We start from the raw sequence: 18,265 nt of genomic DNA on the forward strand, positions 1-18,265 counted from the left end.
CGGGGTTCAAATTGTGCGAGCAGCACCCCACGCCCCATTTTTTTGAGCCCTCAAATCTCCTTGAAATTCCTGCGCGCACCCCCAGCCATAGATCCCATCTCTTTGCTCCCGGGGCCTTTAGTGCTGAAAAACCAGAAAGTAAAACTAACAGTCAGAACATGACTCGTGCGGGAAAAGAGAGGGTGGAGGCAGGGATGTGAGGCAGAGAGGGGAGGGGCAAGGGAGCAAGGCAAGGGCAGGGCGAGCGAGGCAGAATCAGACAGGACGACAACACGTCGGACGGAGAGGCGACACTACAACGTTGGAGGTCTCTGTCTCTCTCTCTCTCTCTCTCTCTCTCTCTCTCTCTCTCTCTCTCTCTCTCTCTCTCTCTCTCTCTGCGCGCGCACGCGTGCTGTGTCGTGCATGATCTGCCCTGCGCATTGCTAGGCCTCATATACAAGGAATCTTGCACACAGGACGTGTGGGGGACGAAGGCGCTAATGAGGGTCAATGTCACAGGCAATATTGTTGAAGATTATGAGTGTGGGTAGGCAAGGGGGGGGGGGGGGGGGGGGAGGCTAGGAAGGGATGGCTCCTGCACTAGAAGATTTTGCAGAAAAGTCGAGCAACTTTTGGTGGAGCTTGTTGGTGGAGGGCACAGGCTATGGTGTGGCAACAGAAGGGGACGGGATGGAGGGCAAGGTAGGAGGTTTAATTTGGTAGAACTAAGACCAAATCTGCAACAAATCCCTAACAAAATGACAAGGAGCAAGGATTGTTTGAGCCTCAATGATTGGAAGGTGTTTATGAGAGTGTTAAACTCACTGAGTATGGCTTTTTGTGTGTACAGGAAAGCATTGGAGAAGCATAGGCGTTAGCTATTTATTGGGCATGTCACCACGAGGGAGAGACTAACCATAGAGGGCACTGTTGTTTGTAGAAGTGATAAAGGAAGCATTAACATGTTCTGTTTTGAGTTCATGCAAAATTTTATTCTAGGGAAAAGTGGAGCACTTAATCAATCATGAGAGCTATTGTATGTTGACTACTGCCTCAAAACCACTAAAGTTTAGAGCATCCCTTAGAAGGCAATTTGAAAGACATTTTTTTCTTACCTCGGGATACAACGCATGCCATGTCTGGTGTTTAGAGCAGAGTCGTACCCAGGGCTAATGGGGGGGAGTGGGGGGAGAGCACACTCCATTCTCAGTGAACGCGAGAATGCAGAAAATAATCCTACTAGCACTCCGTGAAAGGTAGGTATTAAGCTTTACTTCCGCAAGCTCTTTCGTAGGCTACATATTTCCTATCAAAGCGGTCAGGTCACCATGCTGCAAGAGCCTACCACAAACTCAATGCAGAGGGGCTACCGGGTTTGTAGCCTTGCCCCTACTCCCCCCATAAGCCCTGGCGCGACCCAACTCTTAGCATGAATGTAAACATTTTGATGCTTTCTTACTTGATGGGGAAGGCGTGCCCAGGAGCCCTTAGGTTCTTAACGACTGCCCATATGAGATTGCATGTGACAGGAGCATGAGGGTGCCTAGTGACTTCTCTTCTTTGTCTCTCTAGAGTTTTCCAAAGAAGGAAGCTTTAAGAGGGTCTTCCCGTAGCCCTCCGAAAGAGCCTCTGAAGGCACCCCCTAATTGAAAAAGCCTGCCGGTAGCCTCGCTTGCAATAGCAATTGAATCGAAAAGAGCCCCCGAGGGTGGTTCCAAAAAGGCCTCCTGCCTCTGAGACAGGAGATTGCATGTTTAAAGGATTGATTGTCAGTGAAACAGATCCGTTGCACCAGTGGACACCGGAACAATAACCGAACAATACCTTGTAGTCTGCTCTATGGGATTGCCTCGTCGCCACTAACGACCCGGGTCTCCTTCATTTCACAAGCTCGTGTGTTTATAGCTGTACTTTTAGCATGGCTACGAGCAGGCGCTCTAAGGCCACCATTTCTCTATTCGGCATTAACAATGGGTGAGCCCAACATGTGGCGAGGCTTTGCATAAAATGGCTAGATCGGAGGTTCCCAAGAGTGCCGACCTAAGAGTGCCCTCCAACCTAGCGGCCCTTTCGAGTCCAACAACATTTTTGGATGACATATGGGGACGACTCTTCGACTCAATTGTGCTTTCTTTCAGTAGCTATGAGAAGGCACTCTAATAATTATACCCAGGGCTAAAACCTAAGAAAATAAGGACAAACTTGAGATTCTCCCGGTTTTTAGGTCAAAATTTGAAGCTTTTGCCCGTAGCTACACTAAAACTTGTGAAAATTTCTCGGTTTTCTTCAAGGCAAGCTCAAAATCTAACCGAGATTTTAGGATTTTAGCCAGTTAAAACACACAACACACTGCGCTTGAAACAAGAAGACCTACTAACCATCGCCAAAACTTCCTGCAAGTTTGAAATAAGACACCAAAACCATCGCTAAATTAAGCCTTTTTTCAACACCAATGTTCTGTGTGTAAGTTATTGGTTAACTGCTTTGAAGTAGAATAGTGTGTATCACCGCAGACGCGTATCCAGCTTAAGATTGTTCAAAGAGGAGACCACCCAATGGTAGGATCGTAACAAATCCATACAAACATTAGAGCTAAGTTCAGATAGGAGCACTCCACCCAAATCGTCTCAGGAAGTATGCATTCCTGCTGCATATAGATTGAAGAGTTAAAGCTCAGGTTTCAAGAGATTCATCTGAGGAGACGGTGAGAACACTTCAACACAGAATGGACCATTCAACATCATCAACAGTAAAATAGGGACTGGATGAGATTGTGCACATTGTCTTTCTGACACTGGTTTAGTTTTCCATTAGAAAACCAGACTTCTTCAACCCCAATGCTGGAGGCATTTTCGACACCAAGTTTCCACCACAAAGTGAAGATTGTCTACAACAGACTGCAACAAGTCTTTTAAAGATCATGATGATAGCGAAAGTAGTACGAGACACATATGCACAGAAGGCCCTACCTGCCCTGTTGTCAAAATGCAGGGTTTGGACAGAAGGATGGTCATGGCACATGTGCGGCATGCCACTTTCATAGCCTCGACACAGAATACTGACCGCTGGAACTGATTGGGGGACCTCAAAATGAAGCTGTCATCCAAAGCATGGAACTTTTACCAGTGTCATCATATCCCTAGAGGCATACGACATATTAAGCAAAAGAAGTCGTTGGCAGACATTGATGTCAAGGAGGATATTCAGAGCAGACAAGGATCAAAGAGCTAGACAAATGAACTATGAGAGATCGCAGACGAGAGTAAAAAACAAAGTCAAGCATGGAAGTCTGGAGGATATTCAGAGCAGACAAGGATCAAAGAGCTAGACAAATGAACTATGAGAGATCGCAGACGAGAGTAAAAAACAAAGTCAAGCATGGAAGTCTGCAGGAATCAAGATTTTACTTGAGAGCGCGGGGAGCAGTACCTAACCAAAGAAAGGATTACCCACCTGAACCACACACAGCTGTGCGTTTCTTTACTGCACATTTCATTCAGCTGAGAAGAAACTGCTTTATCACCTCATGGCCCAATGAGATTTAAGTAACGCCAAGCCAGTCAAACAGATTTAAGCATAGCTTGGAATGGAAAAAAGTGTGATAACTCTTGACAAATATTTGAGAATTGACAAAGGCTTTTTTCTCAACTATCACCAAATTAAAGAATAGAAATGAAATTAATATTGAGGTTATGCAACAACATTCAACCATGGGACAGACTGAATATCCTTGCCTTGCAACACAAAGCCCTTTTTATTGACTAATCAAACATTTCCCGTACAAAACATCCAGCTTCAATTTTCATCGCTTCCCAAGACAACCAAACACTAAGGATCACCAGAATTCACAATAGCAGGTGCCCAAAAAAAAGAACAGCACATCCAGAGTCACAGGCTCTACCACACATTCCATCAATTCCCCCCTCTGAGCCGAAGCACAAGGTGAAGAGTGGATTCCTTCTGAATGTTGTAATCAGCCAGGGTGCGCCCATCCTCCAGCTGTTTCCCCGCAAAGATTAAGCGCTGCTGATCAGGGGGAATACCTTCCTTATCCTGAATCTTCGTTTTCACATTATCAATAGTATCAGAGCTCTCAACCTCCAGGGTAATGGTCTTGCCAGTAAGTGTCTTCACGAATATCTGCATCCCACCTCGCAACCGAAGCACAAGGTGGAGGGTAGACTCTTTCTGTATGTTGTAGTCAGCAAGAGTCCTCCCATCCTCAAGCTGCTTTCCCGCAAAAATAAGGCGCTGCTGGTCAGGAGGGATGCCCTCCTTGTCCTGAATTTTAGTCTTCACATTGTCAACGGTGTCAGAGCTCTCAACCTCCAAAGTAATGGTCTTACCAGTAAGGGTCTTCACAAAGATCTGCATGCCACCGCGGAGACGCAACACAAGGTGAAGCGTGGACTCCTTCTGTATGTTGTAATCAGCAAGAGTGCGGCCATCCTCAAGCTGCTTTCCAGCAAAGATGAGGCGTTGCTGGTCGGGAGGGATCCCCTCTTTGTCCTGGATCTTCGTCTTGACATTGTCAATAGTATCTGAGCTTTCTACTTCGAGAGTAATGGTCTTACCAGTGAGCGTTTTCACAAATATCTGCATGCCACCACGAAGGCGAAGGACAAGGTGGAGGGTAGACTCCTTCTGGATGTTGTAGTCGGCAAGGGTGCGGCCATCTTCAAGCTGCTTGCCAGCAAAGATAAGGCGCTGCTGGTCAGGGGGGATACCCTCCTTATCTTGGATCTTGGTCTTAACATTGTCGATGGTGTCTGAGCTTTCGACCTCCAAAGTGATGGTTTTGCCAGTGAGGGTCTTCACAAAGATCTGCATGGCTGCAAGGTCAGGTTCGAGCGACGGAGAGGACGGATCAAGGTCTAGAGCACACCACAGAAAAACGCAGAAGAGAGAAAAGAGAATGCGATGAATTATCCAAGGGGAAGAGGTGGCTTAATATATAGAGGCCAAGGTAGGTCGGTTCCGGAAGCTTCTCGCGGTTTGTAAGGTTGTTCGCTTGTGACGTTTCTCAAAGTTTCAAGTTAGGCTCAACAAACCGCAAGAGCACATCAAGGCTGGGTTCACACTGCACGTTCCATGCTCACTTTCTTTTAGGTGGAACACTGAGATTTGACACCCCTGATTGTGCCATTCACATTGTGCGCTTTCCACCCACCTTGAATCCTAGATGGCATGCTGACTCATGGCCATCTCACTGCACAGGTGTTTCGAGCTAGTTACGACGTCCTCGAGTGGAACACTGGAAGCTCATCCAATCACACAGCGGGAGAGGGAGAGAGAGAGAGAGAGAGAGAGAGAGAGAGAGTGAGAGAAACAGAGCAAGAATCGGACACACGGTCCTTTTTTAGCAAAACATTGTGTAGGTATCCATCATGTGTGTGTGAACCAATACTCGGACAGGAGCTTAGCCTTCGTCGACAACGGTTTGAAGGTATCTTTAGTTACGATCAAAGTGTACCTGTACCCTCTAATTGGGATAGAAAGGAACATAATTCAAATCATATTCTATCCATTCCACTACTGGAAAATGTCCATGTGTACACATTGCATGCACGTCTTAGAACTCTCGACGAGTTGCTAATGCTCCACATTAATTACGTTTGGAATATGGATCCTACAAAAAGAATGAGAGAGCATACTGGGGCTTGTAGGCATTTGGTCGAGTGTGCATCTCAATGGCAAGGTGGCGGAACTTACAAAGGATAAGAGGACATCAAGTTGCACATGAGTTAAACCCAATAAAATTTGTATGGGTGGCACTAAAGCAAGGCATCCACTTTCACACCATTTTGACACTCAAAGTCGTAATGAGTATTATTTATGGAAAAAGGTTTGTAGCATGATAACTTACAACATGCGTAATGAAGCAACCCTTTGACTTAACTGCGCTCGCGAACGAAAATGTGTTGACAAATTGCTTAGGTTTCTTAAGAATGCAAAACTAAACTCTCATGAGGTCACGTTCCTTAAGTTGACAATCGACACTATGGCTATTGGAAATATGGCTATTGGAATTTAGAGTCGAGTCGCACCCAAGGTTAACAGGGGTAGTGGGGATAAAGTTGAAACTTGGTCGCACCCACAGGCGAAGAAGCTGGAGATGATGGCTGACAAGAGGAATGTGCTGAAAAGTGAATAGGCGTCGACGTTCCATTGGCCAGAGGCTTCAACCATGTGCGTTGCTTTGATTTTCTTCCTGAATTATAGCCTAATACCTTCATTTTTTAGTGGATTAGTGGAACGATTGCAAAGCTACGGGAATTCAGCGAGTTTACTATCAATGGCGTTTACGGCTGCTCCTTCCCCCCATTGTCCCCAAGTGCGACCCAACCCTTACTAACATAATATGGCGGCCGTGGTTGCCCTTTCCACGTGTCATCTTCTGCGATATGAAGGCTACATCCAAAAAAGAGAGACGCGAACGAATATTTTCTAGCTGCTTGGTGGCGGCTCTGCAAGGCTTTGAAGGCTTTCAAGCTCATTTAGTTGCTTGGTGACGAACGAAACTTGAACTCCTTGCTCGCTCAAATTTCGTGCTTGCAGAGAGAGAGAGAGAGAGAGAAAGAAGAGAGAGAGAGAGAGAGAGAGAGAGAGAGAGAGAGAGAGAGAGAGAGAGAGAGAGACGCAGAGACTCAGGTATTCCCTTCCCTTGCTCATATCCCACAAATCGAGATCTTTCTTCTCGCAACTAATCGCTGCCATATTGGCTTCCCGCAACTCTAGAGGAGTTCAACTCTGTGCCTTCCCTTCCTTTTTAGTTGAATCGGATGGTGAAGGGGACGACCCATAAGAGCCTAGCTCATGGGAAAGGAGAAGGCGTTGCTTTTGGGCGCAGTGAATTAGCCTCAACAGATGGAGTCGTCGTGGGTGAAGACACCATAGGGACAAGCCTGACACTAGATGACGGGGCTACTGTCAACGCATTAGAGGCATTGATACAACAACGGGTGTTACTATTGCTTATGTGAATTAGCCTCAACAGATGGCGTCGTCATGGGTGAAGACACCGTAGGGACAAGCCTGGTACTAGATGATGGGGTTATTGTCGATGCTTCTTTGATGTAGTAAATGCGTGCAAAGCATAAGGTCTATATCCTCCTGTGTCTTAGCATCCTCTCTCTCTCTCTCTCTCTCTCTCTCTCTCTCTCTCTCTCTCTCTCTCTCTCTCTCTCTCTCTCTCTCTCTCTCTCTCTCTCTCTCTCTCTCACACACACACACACACACACACACACACACACACACAAACACACACATACACTGTGCGCGTATGTCGCATGTGTCAATGCAAGGAACTTGCCGATACACTGTGTGCGAGCCACAAATGGCTCCAAGCACGCAACTAGCCTAAACTAGTAAGCTCAAAGATGGCGATGGTGTGTCACTCACCGCTCTACGCTTGCTATTGTGGAGGATTCCTCGTCACGAAGAAGAGGGAGACGCCGCTACGCCACGCTTAACCGCCTCGTCGCCGTCGTGCCGCCGCAATGTTCGATCACACACACTCTCTCTCTCACATGCATACACACACACACACAAGGAGATGAAGAAGAAGAAGATGGAGATGGAGCAAGAGCACTCTTCAATTGCACAAATGAGAGAATGAGTGAATTTTAGGTTTAGTTGACTTTTATATGAGCTCGCCCCATTCACACTTCGGCGCCCATGCTTAGCCAACTAATCCCTTGAATGTTCCAGTTAGAGTGCGTCTCTCATCGGCGATCACTCTTACCCTTTTCCTATTGGACCGACAAGCCCGGTACTTGACTCTACCAAATAAATAATACAACGCCCGTTATAGGTGATAGGAATGTGCGTGAGGGTTAACACGCCCCCCTTCCTGATGTAGATTCCGTCCTCGGAAGCTATTGAGTTGAAGCTCGTTGTTGAGGTGGAAGAGCATTTGAGATGAATGTCCTTAGCCTTCTTCGGTCACTGCAAAATCAAACAACATTGGCACAGTAATTGCATTCTCATATACAATTAAAAAGCATATGCAGTTTTAGGCAGACAAATTGATTGGTAGCAGAATTCTAAACCATTTGTCAGCAATAAACATTAAATTGCAATATAATCAAACGCATAAACAGTTGTAAAGGTAAAAAAATTAAACAAGTCTAGGGTCGCTAATTTAACGGTCGAAAGGCACTAAAGATCGACTATTAATACCATGGGCAAGCTTCTCAATTTTCTCTCGTCAATTAAGTTGTTTGATTGCGAGAGCCAAGTATTTCATGTCCAAGGGCTGACTAGAGGCTATACCTAGAAGACCTTGTAGTTAAGCTACGATAAAAGGAATTTCTCATGAAATCATTGCCTGACTGATTACCTTTTCTTTGACCCCCCAAAGTCTTTTCACATTGTTTCATTTTTTATGTGTGTGCTTATTTTGTATGCCTTGGGTTTTTTGCTTTTCAAGGAAAAGCGCCCACACTGGGAACCTCTAGGGCTCTAGTACCATAGGCGATACATGTGGGTGGAGTACCAAATCAAGCTGAGGTTTCTCTTCCAGCTTAAGATTTTACATTGTGGCACTTTGATTTTTTTATTATTCGTTTTCAGCATTTTAATTTTGTAACTTTGGGGGGTCATATAACACTGTTACCCTCCCCAGGGTCATCATATTAGTAAACTCCCTTTATAATACTTAAGCTAAAGGTCAATAAGCCCACTAGAAAGCCCTAGTACATTTCATACAATGCTGCCTAAATTGGATTAAGAACCTAAGTAATCATTGATTATTGGGAAGGCATTCCCCATGATATTAAGAGAAGATCTCTAACGCCTAGCTTGGTCAAACTAGCTTAGCCGGACTGTTTGATTTTTAAACCTAGACAAGTGATTATGACAAAAAATTACATTGAATTTAATGTTTTATACTAAGCAAATGTGTTGGATATTATGCTACCAATCACAATTAAAGCAGACAAACATGGATGCAAAAAGATAAGGGGCAATGCTAATGGACAAGAAACACCTGTTTGTGTTGATGGTCGCGCTTGATTTGAAGTGTGAATGAGAGAAAGATTCCAGGAAGGTCCAAATCCGAACAACAGCAACATGTTCTTGTACACACTAGGAAACACAAAGAATACCTCTAGGAGGCACATCAGTGGGAAAAAAGAACTTTGCTAATCACTAAACTCTAATACAGAAACACTCCTATCCTACTAATCCTACCTACCCTCCATCACTCAAGTGATGAGGATCAAAGGTGTTTTATGACATAGGTTTCTGTTTCAGTGTACTGAATGTAAATGTGTAGGTCTGGGTCAATGATTTGGTCTTTATTGTGCATACTTGTTTGCTAATTGCTCTTGCTCTTTATTATTTTTTTTTTTTGTGAGTATAAGGCTTTATATATACATTCCCTAAGATTGGTGATTGAGAGGTCAGGGAGGAAGGTTGAGAGGAGAGTGAGTGAATGATGACTATCAACAAACACTCCCCCCTTCCTTGGGTAGATCATACCGTTTGAAATGTGCGTCACCCTTTGAAACCAATTGTTCCAGTTGGTAATAGGTAAGGATTTTTGCCAGTAGTTTTCTATTACTTTAGGTGCCTCATCGAGTTGCAAGGGTGGTAAGGTACTCTCCCATGATCGAAATTGAAGTGGTTCATCAGGCGATTCTTGAACACTGGGAGGTGTGGATTCCTTTGTAGCTTTATGGAGGTTCACTATTGTAGGTGGAGGTTGTGGAGACGCTTTTACCTCTATGGATGCATTACATAAGGAGCTAGAAGCTTCATGGGACTCCCCCCTTCCTGATCTAGGTGGAACAAATTATTCTTTCTTCGGTACCCAAACTAGCTCTAGAGAGGGTGTGTAGCATTCTGTGATTTTTTTCTTTCCCCAATCGTCAATTTGTTTTGGAGCTACAGGATTGGGCGCACATGGGTCAGGTGACAGGTAAGAACACAATCTACGTTTTGCACCCAGATTTGATCATTTCCTTGATAGTAGCCTTGGGCTTCCAATAGTCGTTTAGGAATCCAACGCCATGTTCCCTTACATTTCTTGGGGTGAATGGGACGTCTCTTACCAGGCTCTTGTCTTTTAGCACTGGCTATGGTCGCTAAGAAGCTTTAGGGACCCACTCAGTCATCCTAGATAGTACATCCATATAAGGAGAATCTTCCCCAACATCAGTGTCCGCTTTAAACGTGTAACAATACTGCAATGGGACGGAGTGAACTGTGGTGTCAGATCTATGATCAATTATAAACATGTTTCCTAGAGGATGTGCTCGACCAGTTACAAGATCCAATCTAATGACAGAATCTTGGAACTGCAAGTAGACATAATTTTTAGACCACTCATGCACCATTTTTGCTTCCCTCATGAAAGGACGTCCTAAGATCATCTTCGATGCCATAGTGTGCTTGGAGAAATCCATAACAATGAAGGTAACTCTTATTTTATGTCCAAAGACCTTGATCTTGAGATCTTTTAGCATCCCAATAGGTTTAATAATAGACCCATTGGCCATCTTCACTACTATGGTTGTAGTCGCAAGGTGAGGTCTTCCTATAGTTTCCCATCAATTTTTAGTCACAATGCTAACCCCAGCACCACCATCAAGGATTCCCTTCACAGTTAATCCCTTAGTAGTGATTGGTATGGTTGCATTGGATTCGTCTCCCTCAAAGTATTGTCCCAACTTGTTAACAGGTATTTCTATAACAAGGTGCTCTTCTAGGTTGGGTTGTGGATCTAAGTGCTCCTCCTCTATTGGCATCTCCCCAGGTCCATCCATCTGTGCAAATTGTGGTAGTCCAAACTTCAGTTCTCCATTGAGGAAGGCTCGAAGAGCTGAGACTAGCTCAGGGTCTTTATATAGTTTGGACATGATGGTGGTTCTAACTTCTCAAGACATGAAATCCATCAATTTGGAAATGTTTAACGGCACCTTTTGGGCTTCAGTCCCTTGACGTGGGGAAGATGGGATCTCCATTTCTTTGATAGGATCAGGTAGTCCCTCTGTAAACATTCTTTCCATCAAGAAGTGAGTACGCCCACTTTCCCATGACTTTAAGTCACTTTCTTCTTGGATGACACTAGGTATAATATATAGAGGTGGCTTAATATATAGAGGCGAAGGTAGGTCGGTTCCAGAAGCTTCTCACGGTTTGTAAGGTTATTCGCTTGAGGTCATGTGTGACGTTTCTCAAAGTTTGAAATTAAAAATATGACCTCGTAACGAGATCATGCCAAGCGGCCAATTGTGGGCTCAACAAACCGCAAGTGCACACCAAGGCTGGGTTCACACTGCACGTCCCATGCTCACTTTCTTTTAGGTGGAACACTGAGATTTGACACCCTAGATTGCGCCATTCACATTGCGCGCTTTCCACCCACCTTGAATCCTAGATGGCATGCTGACTCATGGCCATCTCACTGCACAGGTGTTTCGAGCTAGTTACGACCTCCCCAACTGGAACATTGGAAGCTCATCCAAGCGTGCGCGCGCGCGCACACACACACACACACACACACACAGAGAGAGAGAAACAGAGCAAGAATCGGACAAAGCCTTAAAAATCCTACAGGAGAAATGTCTTCCTTGAGGACTATATCTGATATTGTATTAGTACAGACAATTCTTCCCTCTTCAAGGACACTCCTACTTAGCTCTTCTATGCTAAAGAATTTAAAAACTCATCTTTCTGATGAGGTAGTAGGCCCATACAATGGGCCTACTGCCGAAACCCATTGTGTATGGCGCCTGGGATAGCGCAGGTACACACACACACACACTTTGTCACAACAACTGACCATGATAGCATCTCAAGGGGTTCTGATTGTGATCTGAATCACTTTATCTTACTAAAAACTATGAGATCTAATTGTATGCACTCAATTTAGACTTAAGCTGCTGTCGTATGGTAGTTTACCATAGGCTTTACTATACACCTCATGTATTGACAAGCAGCCTATTGATAGCATAATGATCTCCACCTTGGTTAGGAAAACTCTGAAATGCTACTCGATTTCAGTGTTGCTGGCCTAGTATGCTATCTTGATTAGCATGGCTGAATGAGTACCACTAAAAGCCTAACTCAGTGGGAGCTTTCCCTTGTGGATTTAACCCTTAGAATAAGGAATCAGTGGGAACTATCCCTTGAGGTGCTAACCTTAAAAGGTAAATAGTTTTATTATAAAAACTCCCCTTCCTTTTATGGCTCCTCCTGGCATAACACCACCGCGGAGGTTGGCTTCTTGTTGCCCATCTTTACTAAGCTGTCATGTATGTATGCCGCATAGTTGATTATCTTTGGGGTGTCTTTTGTCATTGCCCAAGTGAACGTTGTGGCAATTGCACCTGGCGGCATCCTGTACTTCTGTGGCCTCTTTGTGCACATGTGGAAATACTGGTTGTATGACTGGCTCATGATTGCCACCTTTGGGTTGGCAATGTCTTCAAAGGTGTAATTTGTCTTTTTCTCTTTGTACACCTTGACTTCATCCCTTCTTTTTGTTACATTGTCTCCCTCATTGGAGAGGTCTAGTCCTCAAGTACCTTAGTCATCAAGCATGACAAAAACTTAGGTGGAGTTTCCACCTCAAGCTTATCCCTAGCTTGCACTAGGTCAAAGACAAGTTTAGGTCGGGTTTCCACCTCAAGCTCAACCCTAGCTTGCTTAAGGTCAAAGGACTTTTAATTCTAACCATTGGAGGTCTTTAATGAAGATAACCCTAAGGTATTTTAAGCTCCATTAGTTAGCCTTGATCTTTGATAGACCATCTCTCATTTGGCCCCCTTTACCATTGGCCCCGTGTTGAGATAGATCCGTAAGTACATGTCTATATTCTAACCCTTGTTCCCATTTATTACCTCACATTAAATGATCAGTTTAATACGAGAAAATCATTTGGGTTGGTTAGATATTAGATATTTAATGACAAAGATTGTATAAAATTACAAGTGTTATGATGGCCAAGTGTTGAATGCACCTAACTTTAAGACATGGTTAGAATGCATAGGAAAAGTTTGCACTAAAAAATGGGCCTTGTAAGAATTGTTGATGTGGCATAGCTTTCAAAAATTGGGGATCGGTAAAAGTTTTTCAAATAAGATCCAGACTTGTCGAAGGTTGGATATTTAGAATCTACTCTTCAAATGCTATCTATTGATATATAGCATGCATGTATCGGACATTGCCTTCATGTAGATCTAGAAAAAGGTGATTTTAGATTACCGTAACGGTAACAAAACCTGGCTGATTGAAAAAAAAATGGCATAACTTTCATAGAAGTCATTCAAACGTTTCAGACCTTGGCTCTTTAGAATCCATTTTTCAAGAACTTTCCAATGATAGGTCATATCATGGGGTTCTAAGCAATATTTAGAGGGGTCTACCGGGTTGCTTTCTTTGTCCAACTTTGATGATCTGGCACTCTTAAAAGGCCCAAAAATGAGTTCAAAATTTTCCTAATGGCCAAGTGGTGGATCTAGGAGACACCAACAATTGGATCCACAATTCAAGCCTTGATTATAATGGCCAAGTGGTGTATCTTTGATGCATCTAATTCCCAATTCTTAGTCTAAATGGCCAAATGGGGGATCTAGGATCTACTCATCCCACAAACATTGTGTAAAATTACAAGTGTTATGATGGCCAAGTGTTGAATGCACCTAGCTTTAAGACATGGTTAGATGGCCAAGTGGCGGATCTAGGAGACACCAACAATTAAATCCACATTTGAAGCCTTCGTTATAATGGCCAAGTGGTGGATCTTTGATGCATCTAATTTCCAACTCTTAGTCTAAATGGCCAAGTGGTGGATCTATGATCTACTCATCCCAAAAACATTGTGTAAAATTACAAGTGTTATAATGGCCAAGTGCTGAATGCACCTAACTTTAAGACATGGTATGAATGGCCAATTGGTGGATCTAGGAGACACCAATAATTGGATCCATAATTGAAGCCTTGGTTATAATGGCCAAGTGGTGGATCTTTGATGCATCTAATTCCCAATTCTTAGTCTAAATGGCCAAGTGTTGGATTTAGGATATACTCATTCCATAAACATTGTGTAAAATTACAAGTGCTATGATGGCCAACTGCTGAATGCACCTAACTTTAAGACATGGTTAGAATGGCCAAGTGGTGGATCTAGGAGACACCAACAATTGGTTCCACAACTCAAGCCTTTGTTATAATGGCGAAGTGGTGGATCTTTGATGCACCTACTTCCCAATTCTTAGTCTAAATGGCCAAGTGGTGGATCTAGGATCTACTGATCCCACAGACATTGTGTAAAATTACATGTGTTATGATGGCCAAGTGCTGAATGCACCTACCTTTAACACATGGTTAGAATGGCAAAGTGGTGGATCTAGGAGACACCAATAATTGGACCACAATTCAAGCCTTTGTTTTAATGGCCAAGTGGTGGATCTTTGATGCATCTAATTCCCAGTTCTTAGTCTAAATGGCCAAGTGGTGGATTTAGGATCTACTCATCCCACAAACATTTTGTAAAGTACAAGTGTTATGATGGCCAGGTGTTGAATGCACCAAACATTAACACATGGTTAGAATGGCCAAATGGTGGATCTAGGAGACACTAACAATTGGATCAACAATTCAAGCCTTTGTTATATTGGCAAAGTGGTGGACGCTCTTCAGTGCTTTGCTGTTGCAATATTTTATCTAACATATGCTTGTTGCCAAGCATCCTCACGCATTGATGATGATGATACTTATTTTAATCACGATATTAGGCTCTAGGTTTTATGCTTTCAATTGTACTTCATTTTGTTTTATTTTTATTTTTGTTTGTACCCTGGCATTGGAATAGATACACAAGGACTGTATCAGTGGTTCTCACACTTAGGTTCACATTTTTTAGACGGTTAATATAACATTTTCTTTTCTTTTCTCTCTCTTCTCACCTGCACACACACACACACACAGTGCATACACACACACCCACATACATTGGGGAGGTGCTGCCGAATCACACACCTATTGAAGAAGAAGCTAGGAGGGAGGTGCTCCCGAATTTTCATCTCAAGAAGCTCGATTAGATCAGAAAATCGAGAAGATTACCAGCTCTTAATCACGGTAACGACAGTTTAATTAATGCCATCTGAAAATCCCTTTCTCTACCATCAAAATTTCGCGTACATTATGTCTATTCCAAGCCGAAAATCTCTATGACTACTCTCTAAATTCTCCTTATTCGTACTCTATTATGTAATCATCATTCCATAGCTGAATTATCAGCCATTCTTCACTCTCGATTAATGATTAGAGCATAATTATCAAAATCTTCTCTCTCTAGATAGCATAGTAATTAATTGGCAAGCTAGTATTTGTGCAGATTGAAGAGAATCACTATTGTAATCACTCATTAACATTGTAGCTTAATTGAATTCATTTCTCTTATGCATTAAGATATAATTAAGGAGAAATTAATCCGTCATTAAGTCTCTAAGAATTGGTTTTTCCTCACACATATGCATAGGGTAAATCTGCATCATCTAATTACTAGGAAATAGTTTAATCATACTTAATCCAATTCTCTGGTAATTCCAATAGTGAAATCCTAATTATTCTTGATCATGTGAGCCGAATAATTATCTTAGAGTCGGTTCCCATAGGATTATGTGCCATCCTTAATGATTGCTTTATGAAAAATCTAGATATCTATCGTTGTATGGGCAGCTAGGCAACAATGGGAGGAGTGAACTCTCGCTGGAGGGGGGATGTTGTACCTCCAGAACATTGGAACGTTTATGAATAAGTTTGAGTAGAATTTTTACTAGAATTCTGTCTTGGTTTTGTTTGCAATACTGGTTGAAGGGCTGTTTTAACGAACCATGTGGTTCGGAATTAAACAAGGAATATCTATGTTGAACAACCTTGTGGTAGTAATTAGGTCACACGAGGAAGTGTGAGTGTGGGTGGAAAGTGGGGGCTTGGCTCGGGTTGCCAATGCATACGAGATGGGTGGTCCCGATTGGTCGCGAACTCTCTGTCCCCATAGTGCTTACTCGATATTGGTATTACTCATTGCCCCTAGAGCGGCGAATCCTCGAGAGTACGTGCCTCTGAAACATGGGGAAAAAGGCACTCGGGGTTTCTCTCCTCTTGGAAGGTGGGTCTTAGGATCGCTAGATAGTTAAGTACGCTTCCCCTGTGAGGTGGAGCTAGATCTCGTTACTAGTAGGCTCGAACTCGACTCACTTTGTGATGAGCGATCGTCCGCTAGTTGAACCCTGAACCATTTTGTTTGCTTCCGCTATAGATCTAGTGGCCACCAGGTTTACCATCAGATCCGTTGTTTGATACGACGGGGTGGGGACCTTCGTCTCCCCCCATCCTTGGTGAATTATCACATTGCGGGCTGATGTGGCCCAACTCTCCGTAATTACAACCTGGACGTCTGCCTCTAGAACCTACCATTGCTTTGGCCAACACCATTCCTGGGTTTTTCTTCACCTCCTGACAGATTTGTAAACCTACCCTGACCTCGATTCTTTCCCACTTGACCTAGCATGTTTAGGCTGAGATTCTTCATTAAATCTTCCACTTGCCTCATGTCTTGCCATAGCCCATCATCTTGCACTATTGTAGTGACCACTGCTGGCATAACCTGAGGAGTAACAGAAACCACAGGTTCATGATTTGAACACCTCTTGTGGTGGGGTTGGAGATTGTGTCAATGCTTTCATACGTCAAGGACTTACCAGGTGTGCTGACAAAGTATATTGGCAAGTAACCTTCATTAGGGATGAGCATGTAGTTCTTGTGTTCCAAACTATTTAGAATTCTAACACGAGGACATTCCCTATCTACGTACTTTTCAAGATACTCAGGCGAGAAGGAAATATAGCTCACAACTGCATGGAAAGTTATGCCAAGGTTTCCTTGCATTATTCTAGTACCTTCACAAGATCTGAAAACTGGTTATGCCTTTGGACAACTCCAGTTTTGATAGTTAGATTGAGTAGATGGTTGATTTTGGAACTTTAGGGTTTGAGAAGTTGTAAGGTATATATACCACTTTTTGACCTTAATGAAGGACCTTTTGTCATTTTAAACAAGTTTGAAGTCTGTGAGTGAGCGTACTGTGTACGTGAGAGAGAGTGTGAGCTTCGTCTTGACGCTATGTGTGCTACGGTGGTCGGAATTGAGTGCGGAGAAGTGCAGCGTGTTGCCCCTAACTAGAGCTACGAGCCGATACCCACATTGCGCGCGTACGGTCCGGATTTGGGAGCTTCATCGGTTGTTTGGGTGAGCATACGTTATCTGATTTCGCATTGCAACATATCCACGCGTTCACATTGAGTAGAGCTACACATTAGGCACTTCAGATTTCAGAAACAAAGACCTGCAGATTTCGGCCAGACATCCTACGTGTTTTTGCACCGGATGTTGTGGGTCGTGATTTTGGTTCATAGACCTTAGGGAGAGCGACCTATAGGTATTAGTAGGGTCTCCTTCAAGCTCTATGGTGTTTCGAAAGTGTTTGATGGGTGTTCGGCTCTAGCAAGCGTTGTAGGAAGTATCCTCTTTTGCACTCTTGAAGACTGTGACTTAGACAATTGGTAGGGACCTCTGTAGGAATTAGTTAGGAGTCGGTCGAGTGTAGGTTGACACCTTATGCTTGCTTCCATGCGCCTGCGGGTCGAGCTTTGTCCTTAGCTGACATTACTTGTTAGGCGAGTTCTCGCTGTGCTGACGTTTGTCGCAGCGTACCCGTCCAACACGGCCCCACCGGCCAACCGACCAACCGACTGGTCAATTTCCGACCACTTTTAGGCCGCCGTCCGGCCATAATATTTCGGCGAAAAAGAATATTCTATCTATTTGACACCAAATTAGAGTATGTTCCACTAACAAGGCACTTACAAACTATGGCTCAATATCCGAGAGCACCCTAGCTCAAATGAGGAGCTGCATAGCTAATAAATAATCATGTCAATAAAAATTTCATACCGTGCAAGTAGTAAGTAAGCCCTGACCGTAGTAGTGTATCTCCTACTTAAAATTGAAATGAGTGTCCGGAATGCAAACTACATTGAGAAATTGAATACGTAAAAGTTTGGTGAAGAAATAGTGATTGAGCAATGCGATAGAGAAACGAGTTTAGTGAAGTATGCGTACCTGCATTGTTTTCCATGAATGGCATATTGTACAAGAGGATTAGTATACTGAACCAAATAAATACCAAGAAAAAAGGGTTAAAATAATCTTGCAAAATAAAAAACAAAGAGAGGATTCATGTAAATGGTATACTGAAAACACTTGCGTC

General features: G+C 43.5%; 1 protein-coding gene across 1 annotated transcript; it reads right to left on the reverse strand.

Annotated features, from left to right (window-relative positions):
* Window positions 1-3,712: 3,712 nt before the first annotated feature.
* LOC147450728 (polyubiquitin-like) lies at window positions 3,713-4,893 on the reverse strand. Its single transcript, XM_086519808.1, has one exon. It carries the CDS (start codon window positions 4,810-4,812, stop codon window positions 3,895-3,897), a length of 918 nt encoding a protein of 305 aa, XP_086375934.1. The 5' UTR covers window positions 4,813-4,893; the 3' UTR covers window positions 3,713-3,894.
* Window positions 4,894-18,265: the final 13,372 nt, after the last annotated feature.

Source organism: Adiantum capillus-veneris, chromosome 9, assembly GCF_014529385.1.
Source record: "Adiantum capillus-veneris isolate H3 chromosome 9, ASM1452938v2, whole genome shotgun sequence".
NCBI classification, from domain to species: Eukaryota; Viridiplantae; Streptophyta; class Polypodiopsida; order Polypodiales; family Pteridaceae; genus Adiantum; species Adiantum capillus-veneris.